The sequence below is a fragment of the Streptopelia decaocto genome, assembly GCF_964273445.1.
Source record: "Streptopelia decaocto genome assembly, chromosome: 1".
Lineage (NCBI taxonomy): Eukaryota > Metazoa > Chordata > Aves > Columbiformes > Columbidae > Streptopelia > Streptopelia decaocto.
Genome location: NC_138663.1, coordinates 115,537,854 through 115,554,701, shown reverse-complemented (window position 1 = coordinate 115,554,701; position 16,848 = coordinate 115,537,854). Strand labels below are relative to the sequence as shown.

Here is a 16,848-nt window from a genome sequence, read left to right as displayed (position 1 = left end):
ATGAAACAGTCCACAGCTAGCCTGAATCACTAAGCAGTGCTGTTGAACTACCACCAATTATAATGCATTTCCCTATTTCTACGTCCCAAGGTAACAGAAACAGTTGGGGTGAGAGTATACATTTTTGGGGTAGGGGATGTTGTTTGTTTCCTTATACAAAGTCAAAAAGAACTGTATTCATATTAAAACTAAAAAGCAACACCCATGAAAAAAGACATCCTATGAAAAAATTAAATATTCTGAGCTGCTTTAAATAGCTAGGTAGAGTAAGATCCAAAAAGGCTTTACTCATTCACAATCACTGGAAGGGAGGCCCGACACCCAGAATAACATGAAGTGGCAACAGGACAAGCTGAAGATCTGGCCCTGTTTTCATCAGCTACACACTGGAGTATCTTTGGGAATCCACACGCTACCAAAAAAGCACTTTACTGACCCACAGGCAACAAAGCACAAGTGTACATAAGGTTTTATGCACGCTGGCTGCAATGATGGCAAAAAAAAAAAAAATTAAGCAATTTCAAAGATTGATGAAGCAGAGACCTAAACAAAACCACACACTCACACACCCCCTCTCTCCTACCCAAACCCCTACAACCCATTCTTCAACTCGGTATTTAAAACAGAATTTGAAACACACTTTAAGTGCAGATTTTTGCTTTTGAATTAATAGTCTCAGCCTAGCCTTACCTGTTGAGATTGTGGACATACATGAAAGAACTAAGACAGATTCTTGTCCTGTGCACTGTGTCTCCCACCCTCCCACAGGAAACCTTCAGAGGCACGGGTTCAACTGTTTGTACAGTCACGTCATAATGAACAAGAAATATTAAGTAGGTAGTGTGGTAGTACTATACAAACTAAAGTAATTTCATTTTGATATCTGGACCAGTACTGTTTTGCTTGTTTTTTTCAAATTAAAAAAAATAATAATAATAATAATAAAGAGCTGTTAGAATACAACTGCTTTCATAAATACATCAGTCTTATTCTATTATGGGCTTTGAAATATGGTGCAAACTGAGAATACAGTAAGTTATCCGAATACTTCAAATGCTTTCCATTCTACTGTGTCACCTACATCAAACGACAATCCCCCAATGACATTTAAGCAGAAGTACTAAAAAAACTTACCTTTTGGATAATCTTCCAATAAGAGGTTGAAGTGACCTAACTGACAAAAGAAATCAGACTCGACCTTTCCTTCAGCTTTCAAAATTAGCGATTCATAGCAGCGAACAGCCTAGGAAAAAGAAATAAAAGGTTTTCAAAATTCTGTATTTAACTAAAACAAATTATATAATTTCTGTACACTTTCCAAGAAATAAGGAAGCTTTTGTTACTTCTCAAGGCAGGAAAAGTCTACAAACACTCTCAATAACTTGTAGTCAGCATTATTTTTTGAAGAAGAAATGTAATGTTTAAGATGGAACAGATTTGCAAGTTCACTGATTCTAATACAAATCGACAGTAAATGAACAATAAAAGTTTTCTCTGGTTTATTTGTGGACTCCAGAAACATTCAATTTCCCAAAACCAAAACAAACCTGTAACATACATGATGATTTTTAACTTAAAAAAAAAAAAATCAATCATTATTTTCTGCAAGAAAGAAACATCTTTGATTCTATTCTTATCTGTGTTTGTTTTTTCTAAATCATTCACATTTCATTCTACCAGTTGTTTCAGTAGTTTTTGCTAAACTGAAGAGTATCTCCCAACACGCTTGCTTAGGTAATTTATAAACTTCAGCAAACGTTTTACAAGATCTGATACTTTTCACATACATCTATCATGTCATAAAATGCAGTATGCTACCTTCTACTTAACACAGTTAGTGTAGACTAAGTAAAGCTAAAGTTAGAAAAATGAATCCAATTAGAAAAGACTTTTGAGAGAAGTTGCTCTGGAAGTTTTAAAGCAGCACACATGATCTAAGCATGTTATGCGCTGCAAACACATGTTTATTAAACAGAACTGATACCTTCTATTCACCATAAGGATCATGATCTTCAAGCTGTTACATTCTTACCTTATGACCCTATTTCCACTTTGGGAGTGAGTAAGTGAATAAATAAATAAAAACATTTCCCAACTTTTGGAACTTCCAGTTTCTTGACTTTGAACGTACTAGCCATTAAAACAAAGCAGCTGAATAACCTTAAATGGGAGGGAAGATCCTTTGCACCAGCAGCAGACTTTACAGTTCTCAAAATCCTGATAGGCTTCCAATGAACTCCAGTTCCAACTGATTAATAATGAGTTTCACCAACTCATGGTTTGACTATGTTTCAATTTGGTTGCAACTATGAACTGCTTCATTTTAATATCTGACAGTAATCAAAGTCCTTAATCTGAAATGATGCGCTTCATTAAGTCATTTTATTAAAACTGAAAATTCAAAAGGGAAAAAAGATAAATTTATCCTGTAACACTTAAGTCCGAACAGTAAATTATTAGTCTTGCCCATATTTGTAATTTACTTTGTGTACATTTGTATTAATCATCGAAATGAGAAATGCCAACAATAAAATGAGGATTCGTTAACAAACGGTTAAAACATACCTATGGAGAATCCAAATTATTGCTCTAATCTGTATTTTAGTTTGCCATTTTTACCTTGCCATGGTAGTTTTAAAACTGTTCTTCTTAAATGGTAAACCATAATAAGACAGGCCTTGCTGCACTCCATGGACACAAAGTCATGTATGTGACCAGACAAGTGTGTGTCAGATTGTATCCCAAGCTTGAGATGTATTACGTACGCCTACACCTGCTTCCACGTTCAGAATATCCTTCTGTTATGGCTGTTTTCAGAAATAAAGTTCTGATGCATAGAAACAAAGCTATGCTGCAGCAAAATGGTAGCAAAATGGGTAAAATCCATATTAAATCTCTCAGGTGTATGTGTGGTATTAAACAGATCTAATAAAACCATTTAAACTATGTGTTTCAAACTGGAAGCTATTTGGCCACATTCCTAAGACATTAAATTGTGATATATATTTGCCTCTGCACCGAAGAACTGCTGCAGAATTGTTCGTTCATGCTCTGAGTTTTGCCTTAGCAAACTGCACTGGAAGGACTGGAATTCTGCTGACAGTTAATCAAAGTTGCTACTCCTTTAATTTTATTCCCACCACTATAAATATCTCTTGGAGTCAGCCAACTCTCAGTCTAAAGAATATGATCCCTGGAGTCAAAAGCAAAGCGTAAGTCTAAAGTGAGAGTTTCTTAAAATTACTATGTGTGTGTGAACCAATTCTCAACACTGAGGCTCATCTGCTGAATCTATTCCAATCTAGAATATTGGGGTTTTTCCCTTGCTTCCTCTCCCCATTTTTCGGTCTCAGCTCTGGATTTGTACAAATTGTAACACAATTCTTGCCTGGTGTCCCTAATGTTATTGTCACACATTAATTTGCAGATAATCTTTCCATTTTCTGATGATTTGCAATAGCTGCTGCAGCTGCTGAAGAGAATATTCACACTATGACATTTTCTTAAATCAATATTTTGTCTTTTATAATACAATTCAGTCATTGTTCAGAGCATACAGAAACTTGATTCCGTAACAGGTAGCTTACAAAAAACTGTTGGAGAGGAAGTTAGTTCGTTTCCTTAAGAAGATGGCTACAGGTATTTAAAGGGAACTTAACTCTATGAACAATTGTAACAGGATTTTTCTACACAGGATGTTCAAGGAAATTATCAATCACATGCACATAAACAGCTAAGCTTCTGGGGACCTCTAACATTTACCCAGCCCTTTTAAAGTAAATCCTCATGAAAATATGTATCAGAAGTATCTGAAGCACTATATATATAAGTGATACAAAAACCTACTCCCAAGTCTTTCACACAACTCAGATCAATTCTCAATAAGGAAGATTTTCCCTTTGCCTTCGAATACACTTTGAAGATACTGCTAAGACATCTTAGCAATGCCAGCACAAGGCAAGGTGTAGAACACCAGAGCTGCAAAACACAACTTCCCCTTAAGTAACAGTTAACTGTCCCTGTAAAATCAATTCAACTACACCCTTCAATACACCCTCTCAGTTGATCTGTAACTTATTTGCACTAAATTTAAACTGTAAAGGTTGTTCCATATGAATTTTTAAAATTCTTCTAGAACATTCCAACAAAATGAGCAAACTTTACTTTGTCTGCCAGGAACACCATTTCAACCTCCAAGGCTCTGGAGGATGAGCAGACTGGTCAGTATGTAGGTCTTCTTCCTAGTAGCCAGAACAGATTCACCTAGCAAACTGATTTATCCAACTTTAGTTCTGGTCAAGAAACTTTCTACCCCATCAAACCCCTCCACAAACATCTTTAGAAAGGAACAAGCATTTTTCTGCTTAGATAAGAATTTGTCTCACAATTGAATGAATGGATGCAAAGCATTTTGAAGAATAAGATCACAAGTACATGTATTGGTATACAGTTTCTTTGAAGGAATAATCAAAATATCTTGTTTCAGTGGATCTGTAACTGTAAAGGCCATCTATGGCACCACTTGTGCAACCAACTTAAATAATCCTGAGACACTAGGAATTCTACGGAACTTAAAACTCCTCAGGTTTTTAAGTATTGTTATTTCTCCACTTAGTATGGATTTATGAGTGCATTCAATGGAGCCAGCTTTAAGAACTGCTAATATTGACAAATTAACAAAAAAGAGAAAGACCCTGAAATGAAAAGGAAGATTGCAACACAACGTGGTTCACTTCCTTCCCTTTGTTCAAGGCTGCATGAAGATAAAAGAGAAACCTGAAGAATTTATGGACTTGGCAAAATAATCACCCACAGCTGCTTCACAGTGTGGCAACCAGAGTAGAAGCAGGAAACAAATACAGGAATGGCTGCAGGAAAAGAGGCTGGTTTGAGATGCAAAACAAACAAACAAACAAACAAACAAACAAACAAACAAAAAAAAAAACCTCATGTTGTTTGCCACCTCCTTGATTAACAGCAAACACTAATACATTACTGTCATCATTTCTGACATGACAATTACAAACCCCCTCTTTATGACATCATATTTCCTGACTGGGGGCATTCTGATTTCAGAAATTCAACCACCAATCTCACGACACATTTAAATTCAATATAGTGAAGAAGAAAAAGGCACAGTATTTTTGTCAACTTGGAAAAAGCTAACAAAACATTCATGTGTTAACAAAAGGAAAGGATAATTCCATTATCATCTTTAAAATGCACTACCAAATCCCTGTATGTTCATTACTTACAAAGGAAGGGGAACCAGAATATTTTTCCCCTCTGTTGTTAGAAGAACATTGCCACTCCCCCACCTCCCCCCAAACAAAACAACAAAACAAACAAAACAAAATCCCATAAAGCAAACATCGGTTTTGGCTATTATTAACATGTTTTCTTTTCATGAAGAAAAGACCCTAGATTTTGGAATGTACTATTAAAAAAAAATCCAATAGATAAAAACAGAATTCTAAATACTGAATATAGAAATCACTAATACATATTACATCTCTAGCTCATAAAGGAGAAGGAAGGACAATGTTATTTCTACTTCAATTAATATGAAAAAAAACCCTTACAATTATTACTGGTGGCAATAATTTGTATTTCACAGCACAAATTCAAATTACTGTTAAACAACTGTACTAAAAGAAAAAAATCAATACATTTTTTTTTAATAGTTTCTAAAGAAGATATAAGGATGTCCTTTCTTATTCATGACAAGCATGATTGACTAGATGAAAGTAGCAGCACTAAATGGCCAAACATGACAAAATGTTCATTATTAATTGTTTAATATATTAAGGACATGAAAAAGGAGGAGTGCGCCAAGTCAGCAAATTTTCACGTAAAACGTAGAAAAACCCAACTACAGCAAACTAAAAACCTAGCAATATAAATTGCTAGCATGGCAACAGCTTGGCAGTAATGTACAGTGAAAGAAATTATTTGAATTTTACTGGATAATAAATTAACTGTTCAAGTGTTTTAATGCAGACAACATAGTGTAAAATAACAAATTCAAAGCCTCAAGATGTTCCTAGAACCTTAAAGTTCACAATAGAAAACATTGTACACAAGCCTGCGGGGTGGGGGGGTGGAACTGGATGGGACAAATAAATAGTTTCTGCTTCTTTTTTGTTTCTCCAGTAAGCAATAACCTGAAAGAACAGGCTTTGCAAGCAGGTAATGAGAACTGGAAGCATGAAAAAAATACCACTTGTAGGAATCTGGAGAGATACCAGTGGACCCTTCACAAATGAAATACGTACTACATTAATACTTAGAAATAAAATGTTAGTTAGGTCGTAAGGGATATTTTACCCTTCCAGAAAATAAAGTAATTACATAGACAGTGCTGGACACTGAAGGGATGATGACACTATCTACTACCAGTCAGTCTGCGGGACATCTACAGATCAGAAAAGCAGAAGGTTATGTACATATGTGCTGGGCTTATTCTCCCCAGCTCAGTATCAGAGGATATTCTGAAAGGCCTCTTTTCCATTCCTTTCTCCAAGCTACAATTCACCAAACTACACATGTGATTTTCTAATGACAATGACAAGAGCTACCATCCTGAGAACCTCCCGATTCAGTTCTAGCTGCTGCTCTGCAACAGCTAAGTGTGAATATGGCTCGCTTCAGCTAAGCAAAGAGAAAAAAAGACCAGCCCGATTTCTTCGGAAGTAGAACTATATTTTCCCCCATCAATGACTGGCTGGATAAACACCACCTCCTGTGCTGTAGATGACTTAAAAAAAAAACCTCATTTACTTCTGCATAGAAAAGCATACATTCATATTGGATTGAAGATAACCTATATTAATTCTGCAGATTCTCCACTGAAGGCTCTCCTATTATATATGGATGGCACAAGACTCTTAACTTCCCTTACTTTCTGACTCAATATCAATTCCCACTACAGCTTTCAAAGCTTCTTTATGTGTTGCCTCTCTTTCTGAAGCTCATACTGTGTTATAAAATTTCTGTCTCAACTTAGCCTAAGTTACTCTCCTTATATTTCATATTTGGACTGTATTATATAAAAGCCTCAATAAGAGTGTTAAAAGTATAGCATGCTGGACACAAAGATGCTCATGCCCCTCAAGACTTAGGCCTCAAAAAGGAAAAACAGGAATTAGGCTCTTAGATTACCTTTGTTCTTGCAAAATTTCTAAGGCTATTGGAATAGCGGCAAGTTAATCTGCTAATGTTATTTATGATCAAAGTCCTTATCATTTCAGAGAAAATAAGTAGTATAGAACAATGGAAACTGATCCTCCTCATGATTACTGCTTCATGAAATAGGACAAAAGAATAAATACTGCAAGCAATAAAGAAGAAAAGCAGTTGCACACATTAGCTACATGTGTAGCTTGATTAAAACAATGAAAATTATTTTTCTTTAAAAGCCACTACTGTCGTCTAGGACTTATCGACCACAGGCATCACTTGAAAAAAATTTGTTACATCTTCAGTATAATCTGGAAGTAGAAGAGATGAAGCAGTAAACAGAAGTAAGGTGAAAGTTGCTGAGTTTACAAGTGAAAATTAACATGAAAACTAATTGAAACATAAACAGCACAAGCTGTTCTAGAGACTGGAGTGAAAGAAGCACACTACCACCATAACAAAAAAAAAAAAAATTGAAACCTATGGCAGAGAATCAGTATCACTAAAACAAATGCTACAATCAGATGGAGAACAAGAGACACTAGTAACTTCGAAATAATTTTCCTAAAGCGAATTATCATTGAAAAATGAGGGACAGTGCTTCATAAAAAGCACAAAACTGCAGAAGAGAATACAAAATAGAAAATATGCAAATCAATGATAAATAGAGAAAAGTGACATTTTAGCAGAGGGAGGAAGAAACCCAACTTGCCACCACTGAATAAGGAACACTTATTATCAACTGTAAAATATTCTTTATAGGTGCTTTCTGTCAGACAGATGTAAGCTCCACAGGGTAGGCTTCAACGGACAGTGTCCATAACCAATTGCATTTTGATAAAAACTTTATTGACTGCCATTAATGCAGTGAATCACTCTGCATTAATTCTGATATCACCTTTAGCACACAATCTGCCCTGTCACTTCTTTTAAATACAGTATGATATAATGACAAATATGGATGTGCATGTATGGACAGACACACATTGTATAGGAAATTAAAACAAATTCTAAACTATCAGCCATCAGAATGCTCTTTATTCTGTCCCTGAAAACACTTCACAATCTGATGACTCAGGAGACTATGACAAATTTTGTACGGAACTTTATCATTCCAAATTCTGCATAGTTCTGTGGGTTTTTTTAAAAAAGTAGCAATAGATTTTTCAGACCATTGAAATGGCTGACTCTATCTGAGATGATCAGATCTTTTTGTTGTTATTTTTACCATAATAATTCTATTTCAACGATAATTGTAGTATCTTAATTTAGCAATTGTTGTAGTGCTAATTAATAGTTCATCATATACTAAAATTTGTTACTACTAAATCTGCTTTTATTCCAACAATTCTTAACTATACCAACACAGAACATCACAACTGAGGTGCAAGCATGTCATACTTCAGAACATTTAGGCAGTTAACTTTGATAGATACATATATTTTTTGAAAATGTTGAACTAGTCATATCTATGAGGCTACAGATTTTCCTACATATTTCAGTACGATATACATCAAATAAATAGCTGCTTTCTATTTCATTGGGTAAATAACTTTGGAAATACAATTAAAATCAACACAGAAAGAAAAAAAGGACTAATTAAAGACAGAGCCTGTATTAATAGCTGCCTGTTTTACCTAAGAAAAAACCACAAAGTTTAAACCTGAATAACTGTTATTTATGAAAAGATTTCCTTTCCAGACACAAGTCTGTGGAAATATAACACTATCCGCCACCATGCATAAAAATGACAAAGTGGTAATGAATAAAGCTTGAAAAAAAAATTGAACAGAGAAAAATGTACATAAGAATACATAAGAAAATGTCTACAAAGACTGACACAACAAATACGTATTTGTGAATATACTTAGTGTCAGACTAAATAGAATGATTTTCCATGTTGTTGTTTGAATACAAGGTGATACAGAAAAGCAACGATTATAAAATATTAAAAAAAAAAAAAAGTCAATTGCTCTGCTCTGCTAAACCTGCACAGTCTAAAATCCAAGAGAGTTCAAACACCAGAGGTGCCTCGATTTTCAGAAATAAATATTGTTGATACCTTAGTCTGAAAATATAACAAAAAGATTCATTTTAGAAGAATGGAGATGAAAACGGGTCAGGAGCTGTTTACAAAGGAAGCGTAAAAACTAACACTAATAGGGTGTTAGGAGACATAAAATTGGTAAAGCTACATTAAGACCCAAAGGATTAAAAAAAATACATATAAATAGAAGGAATGTGGTTTAAAATATGGGAAAACTTATTTCAAAGAGTCTCAGAATCCTGGTACTTCTGAAGTTAGCATAACCAGTATACCAGGAAGGTTGACCCACAAATATTTTCCATCACATCATAGGAACCCCACATCCAGGTACCTCTCCACATATCATGTTCCTTTTTCCACTGCCATTCTCATCTACTCCTCTTGTGGCTGCTTAATTATGCTTAGATAATATGAATGCTGCTCACATATGAAAGTGAGCAACACTGAAACATACCCAAATGTGCATGTAGTGCTTCTCTGCTAATGCCTGCAAACACCCAGCCCAATCCTTCATCTTTCCCATCTCATGCAGTAGTCTGAACAACAACAAAAAAAAATTGAAATAAAGAAATAAGAGGAATACAGTCCTCTGGATACAGTCACACACCTAATGATAAGTACCGTTTCTGAATGGAAGAGCTGGTGTACCTCATTCCAGGAAAGAAATAATGTCTACTTGCACTAAGTAGCAATAACAAGTGTGGGAGGTTCATTTATACAGATTTCAGAATTGGTATTTATGCACTACAAAGTGCAAGTCCAAATTATTTTAGGTACTAGTGTGCACTTGCATTGTAATATGCACTGAACACCAAGTAAGATGACAATACACCAAACATTGCTCAGGAAGTTGCCAGAGTCTTCTGCTAAATAAAACTCTGTACTGAATTTTTACAGGCAGCACATCCTGAAAAATCCTGTAACGGTGGGGTAAACAGCCATGCAGGTTGTCAACAAAGACTGTTTTCATCAACACTCCCCTGGAGATAGATAGAAGACCTCCTTCTTGAAGAATGCTTCCCCAGCCCTTTCAATTCTAGCATCCAATATAGAGACAGACATTACATTAACAACTACCAAGCGGAAAAATGTGCATGTATCCAGCTTAACACCAATTCTCCACATATCTCTATGTGTTTTCAGGGATATTACAGAACTAGAAAAAAAGAACATGTTTCAAAGGACACAGCTCCTAGTAAGTACAGCAGATCAAGAAACAATTCTGCTCTCAGGGTTGGGGGGAAAAGGGAACAGGAGGTGGGGTTGTAGGAAGCTCAAATATTTCACCAAAACAAAACATTGAAACCATCTAATAAGTCCATCTAGGATAAGACCAAGGTTCAGAGCTTTGTTTAATTTGAAACAAAGACTTAAATTTCATGGAACAGTTTGGGTTGGAAAGGACCTTCAAAACTCATCTAGTCCAACCCCCCTGCCATGAGCAAGGACATCATCAACTACATCAGGTTGCTCAGAGCCCTGTCCAACCTGGCCTGGAATGTCTCTAGGCATGGGGCATCTACCACCTCTCCGGGCAACATGCCAGCATTCCATCACCTTAATTGTAAGAAATTTCTTCCTCATGTCTAGCCTGAATCTCTTCTCCTTTAGTTTAAAACCATTACCCCTTGTCCCATCGTAACAGGCCCTCCTAAAAAGTCTGTCCCAACCTTTCATGTAGGCCCCTTTTAAGTACTGAAAGGTCTCCCTGGAGCCTTCTCTTCTCCAGGCTGAACAACCCCAGCTCTCTCAGCCTGTCCTCACAGCAGAGCTGTGCCAGCCCTCTGATCATTTTTGTGGCCTCCTCTGGTCCCTCTCCAACAGATCCATGCCTTTCCCATACTAAGGGCCGCAGAGCTGGACGCAGGACTCCAGGAGTGGTCTCACCAGAGTGGAGTAGAGGCACAGAATCACCTCCCTTGATCTGCTGATCATGCTCCTTCTGATGCAGCCCAAGATACCACACTCATAGCAAGTGCCTTAAATACCAGATTCTGAAGTCAACCTTTAAGGCAAAAAATCATCACAATGACCCACAGCAGGACAGAGGCAGAATGACAGAGACTAACCTTCCAGCTATATGCAGAGAACTCAGTTCCACCCACAACTACAGTATGACCCTGTGTAGACACAGTGAATTTTCTGATTCAAAACAAACAAACAACTGGATGAAGAAGAATGCAATCCATTAGAGGAAGGTACTGAGGAGTTTGGGGCCACACCACCATCTGTCTTGTTTGAACCCTAACAACATAGCCTAAATTATGAGTTGTTCTCAATTCCATCATGCTGCTATTCCTTCCAATAGAGGAATTTGCAAATACTCTTTGCTATCATGCCCAGCTGGAAAAGGTACAGTATCTCCTTCTGTTGGACCTCACTTTCAGTTACCGCATACTCTGACTACTTAATGTGTGATACTCCAAAGCTTGTGGACAAGAAGCCACCAGTTCATCACACAAAGAACAGTGCACAATAACAAGGGCTTCTAAAACCAGCCACAACTAACTGTCTAATATGTAACAAAAAAAAAAAAACAAACAAAACACAAAAAATAACAACAACAGCAACAACGACAAAAAACACAAACAAACAACAACAACAACCACAAAACAAAAAAACCCACCAAGGTTAAAGTTGTGTTAGATTTCAATTATAACAGCATAGATTAAAAATGGTGAAATAACTGAAAAGAAAAATGGAATCATTTTCAAATTATAGCTAACTATAGAATTTTATGAGTTTATCACAAATCTGCTTCAAAAACAAGTCGCGACACTTCAGGAAAAATAACGCACATCCCCAATATAACTCTGTCCAAAGGCCAACCCTCTACACCAGCTGCACTTCTCACATTTAAATAAAAAAGGGGGAGGGGGGTGGTGCAAAACCAAAAACTTATACAAAATTCACTACCCTCACACTGTTGATAATATTTGTCAGTCCCAAACTTCACAGAAAACAGGTACTGGCCATCTTATTTCTTAAAAAAAAAAAAAAAAAAAGTCTATTTGTAGACTAAAAAGTAAAGATTGTACAATATAAGAATTCCAGTGTATAGAACCCAAATCTTTAACCCAGCTTTTATCTTTTGTTGAACCCATACTACCTTTCAGAATACCTAAATCAGTATCGCCACGCACTAAAACCACTGCTTGTGTCTCAGAACCAGAGAGAAAATTCAGAAATCTTTAAACAGTCAGAAAGCATTTTATAAACCCACTGAGATGCAAACTCAATCACCAGATACTTGAAATGAGACAAAGTATTCCAAAAGAATGGACATGCAGTACAATATTTAACATCAGAAGTTCAAATGCTGTTGGCACCATTCATAAACCAGCATGTATATGTGATTCATACACCAAATACCTTTGAAGATATCCCTATGATAGTTTACTGTAGGGTTTGCATTTAAAAAGAAATAATGATAGAAATAACTGAATGCCATGCATTTCAGGCATTTGTCGATTAGCTTTTATTTTTGGTGAACATGCTCTATTCTGCAGGATTCACTCCACAAAAGATGAGGTATTTTGGTAAGTTAAGTACCTGACTCTTCAACTGAAGCTGTAATGACTCAGGCCTTTTGGTGAAGGATCAATTCCTATATTGTTTACAGCGGTAGACATCCTCAATTTCAAGTATACATTAATGCAAAACACTGGAAAAAATTGAGCAGTTTTACAGTCAATATAGTTTCCAAAATACAACCAAATTGACACTGCAAAACTACATGGGCACAGTGAGCCAGGGCATAAAGTCACTCAAGAGTTTTTCATTAAAAAGACAATCCCTTAACACTAAGAAGTTGCCTGCCTTTTTTTTCCCCTCCAGTTTTGGATGAATGGGGCATACTCATATCTTCCATTTCGCTGTCACTAATATAATCTATCTTTGTTTAGAGATGAAATTCACCTTTGAAACAGCTCCACTCTAACCTTCAAAGGACTCATGGCCTGATCATAAAAGATCTTAAAATGCCAGAATAGACCAGTGTGAAAACTGCAGTCAACAAGAACACTTCTCAATGCAAGAAAAGCCTGTTTCCACAGAAGACCGGATTTTTTCAAGTACTGGTCCCAAAGAGTGGAACTAATGATTGTTAGAAAAAGTATGTCATCAACACAGAGTATGTGGAAAGGTGCACACATTTTTATGTTCGCTTTCATTAATATACATAAAAAACCCACTATACATTGTAGAAAAATCCCTGTCAAAACAGTATGTCACCATGAACAAGCAACTGCCCTAGAGAGGAAACAAGGAAAACAGCAAAACAAACCAAAAACCTATGAACCTAGCCCGAGAGTCAGACACTGAATAAAGTTCTAAAGAGCACAATGGGTACAGCCACAGAAGCAGCAAATAAAAGCTCAGACAGAATAAAGGAACAAGTGAGGGGAAACATTTACGTGAGAGATGAAAACGTCATCAGGCGGGAATGGCAGAGAAGGGAAGTAGACAGATCATGGTTTACTCTAGGCCTGAACAACAGCACCCTCTTCGCTGCGTAATCATTCCATCCCTGCTCCATCTGCCAGCACAACAGCCTCCTCATTACTCACCCGATACATAGCATCTCCACATAATAAACATTTCAATCCTGCCAGTCACTCGGTGAACAAGTGATTAGCCCTCTGCAGAGAATGCTTGAGAAGGATGAAAAAATACTAAGGTGAGAGTTTAAGAACATTTTTAAAAGAAACAAATGTAAATTTAAGACCTTTTCAAGTCATCGTAAAAGGCAAAAGGTAGCATGCAAGTCAGTCCCAAATGTCAGTCTTTCTAATCCCTTTCAACTGTCAGCTGTAATACAAAAGGTTCATTTTTCACAGTTTTCCGCAGTCATAGATTTATTTATAGCCAAAAAAAAATGTGGACCACCTGTGGCCTGTCCTGTGCAAGCAACAGGAGGTGTGTAAGCTTTATGCTTAAGCTTGGAAATGTGAACAACACTTAAGAGAGATTGTTTATGTTGTCTTTAGGCCACAGATGGAAAACTGACATCTCATGAGATGCACATGGCTCACAGGAAAAATCCTAACTAGTGGGGTCTGTGCTGCTGTTCACTGCATGGAAAAGCTGAAACTGCTTTCAACTTCTTGGCCATTGAGTGCCAAACACCTATGGGAGAACAAGCTCGCCCAGCCAGCAGTCAGGGCCAGGCAGTGCTAACTGGGGCAGGGGCAGGGGGAGGAAGACAGAGGGTTCCTCTCTTATCTGGTGTTCCTTCCTCTCCATATGCTGAGCAGGTGGAAGAGCTCCTTATGTGGAGTCTTTTGACAGCTGAAGACAGGAAGTCCCAGCCCTGCAGAAAAAGTAAAACCATGGAGGCAGGCAAATAAGCCAAGGAGACGGCAAGGAGTCCCAGCATCAGGGCAGACACAGGGAAAAGCACACTTCAAATAAATGTTACAAGTTGTAGGCATAAAATTTACATTTTTTTTGTTAGTCTGTTTGCAGGCTTACAGGACAAAACATGCAGACCTGACTCTTATGCTAAGAAGAAAAAAAATACAGTATACTGAAAATGTTTGAAACATTTTTTTGCTGTGAAGATAACTTGAAAAAATTAAAGTCTTAGTGGAATATTAAAATCCAGTTTGCAGCTCTTCTTAATTTTATTTCCCTGTCTCTCCAGATGTAAAGACTTGGCTGCTAACTTTATGCTAGTCATTCTCAAACCCAGGCAGACAAAAACGAACAGAATCCTTGATTCCATTCTCCTTATTGCCATAATGCTTAACGGTACAGTTACATGAGACAAGTGAAGTAGGTGTAAATGTATGTGCCAAAAATTATTCCTTCTGTATAGTAATGAGAAATGAGACTCTGGATCAGAGTCTCCTGCACTTGTTTCACATATGGTTCAACAAGCTTTTTCTTTTCCTGCAAGTAAGACCAAGCTCTACCTGCATTTTCACAGGTAATTAGTAGTGTCCAAACAGCACAAAATTCAACGTAAAAGATGAACTGCTGCAATATTAAGTACACTTACTGGGGGTAGCCTTTCATTATCTCCATAATTTGCAGTGATATGATACTGGCCTTCGGACTGAATTTGCGGTATTATTTTAGGTCTACCAACTATAAGTGAAGTAAGGATATTACAACTTGAAGACACACCCATCAGCATGCTACAGATGGATTTTTCCAAGGTAATCTAGGAGGCATGTAGCAGTGAAACACTATACAACCATGGAAGATCGTCTGCAACAGACTTGTTAAAACTACTCAAAAAAAATCTCAAGTACATTAATTAGTGGATTATGAGGCAACAAACCAAGATGAGTGTATGCTGCCAACATAAGGCAGATGAAAAAAGCGTACACAACTCTGGAGTTCAACAGAGGATAAATTTCCAGCAAAGATAAAATTACTGTGATAAAACAGACCAATAGTCAGTCTAGTACAGCATCCTGTCTTCAGGTTTACTACAACGGCACATGTACTAAAACAGCAATAATAAAAGATTAGCACGCTTTTATATGAACACACATTCTTAAAGAAGAAACAAAAGAAAAAAGTTAGCATATATTATTTTTTTCCTAATACCTTCCCAGACTGCAGTAATTTAAGTTCAGAAACTTTCAGGGCACACAGGTGGTACTGTTGTTCTTAACACAACTTAATGGATCTTCCTTCCATTAATCTGCCCCATGACTTTTTTAAAATTATACCCACTCATTTAACATTAACAATATTTAGCAGCAAGCAGTTCCATACATTAACTGCAAGGAACCATCTTCATTTGTTCTGAATTTACTTCTTGATAGTTTCAGTTGATGCTCCCAAGCTTCCAACAGAAGGCATAGGGAACAGCATTTTCTAAAACCAAAAATATTAACATCAGGTCAGCAGATTTGATCTACAGTATTTGATACAATTTTGCTGTCCTCAGAAAGTATAAACTTAAGTAAATACCAAAGAAAACTGCAGGGATAAGAGGAGAGAAGAGTCATCTCTTGCAAGCGGAAGCCAGAAGAGCTCAAATTATTTAGATAACTAAATCAAAAGCTAGTATGACTATCTTCTACAAGTACCAACAGGATGAACAGCAGGGAAAGAAGAGCTATTTCACCCTAACAATGTTGTGCAAATCTAGACTGAAAATTACAAAAGAGAATTTGAACAATCAGGAAATTAGGATCCTGCACAGGACCTAAATGGTAACAAGAGAGGCAAAAGGGCACTTTTAAGTACTCTTTTTTTAATCACTTTTAAGACAGGGATATTCGTAAGTGCAATGCCATTACATGTATCTATGTATCTGTGACATAACTGCCTGCAACATGAAGGGACAGGTTTCAAAAACAACTGGAAAACTCTCACGTAAATGCTTTGTGTTCTCTCTAAAATACTCTGCACAGGATTTCTGAATGCAATTTCTGAGTGCAACAGACCAATACCAATTACTTACTATAAAGGCCTAAACTGTGAAACTAAGAGCTTATGCCTCCGAGGAACTTCTAGATAAGTTATTTGGGAAAGCTTGGGTAAAAGATTGAACTAACTTCTTTAAGATTTTGAACTACGACAACCTTACTGTCCGAACAGGAGGCAAACATATTATTTCTAAGTGGAGAATATAACTACATATCCAGAACCCACAAACAATA

The 16,848-nt window shown here is 36.7% G+C and overlaps 1 protein-coding gene across 10 annotated transcripts in view; it reads right to left on the bottom strand.

Annotated features, from left to right (window-relative positions):
• Positions 1 to 16,848, bottom strand: part of KDM6A (lysine demethylase 6A) — a 157,824-nt gene that overhangs the window by 119,844 nt on the left and 21,132 nt on the right. For all 10 annotated transcript variants that reach the window (XR_014183119.1, XR_014183120.1, XR_014183121.1 and 7 more), the window contains exon 3: positions 1,135 to 1,243. Coding sequence is in view for 7 of the 10 variants with exons in the window: in XM_082043114.1 (XP_081899240.1) it covers positions 1,135 to 1,243 (109 nt within the window). In the remaining 3 variants the exon portion in view is untranslated. The remainder of the gene's footprint in view (positions 1 to 1,134; positions 1,244 to 16,848) is intronic.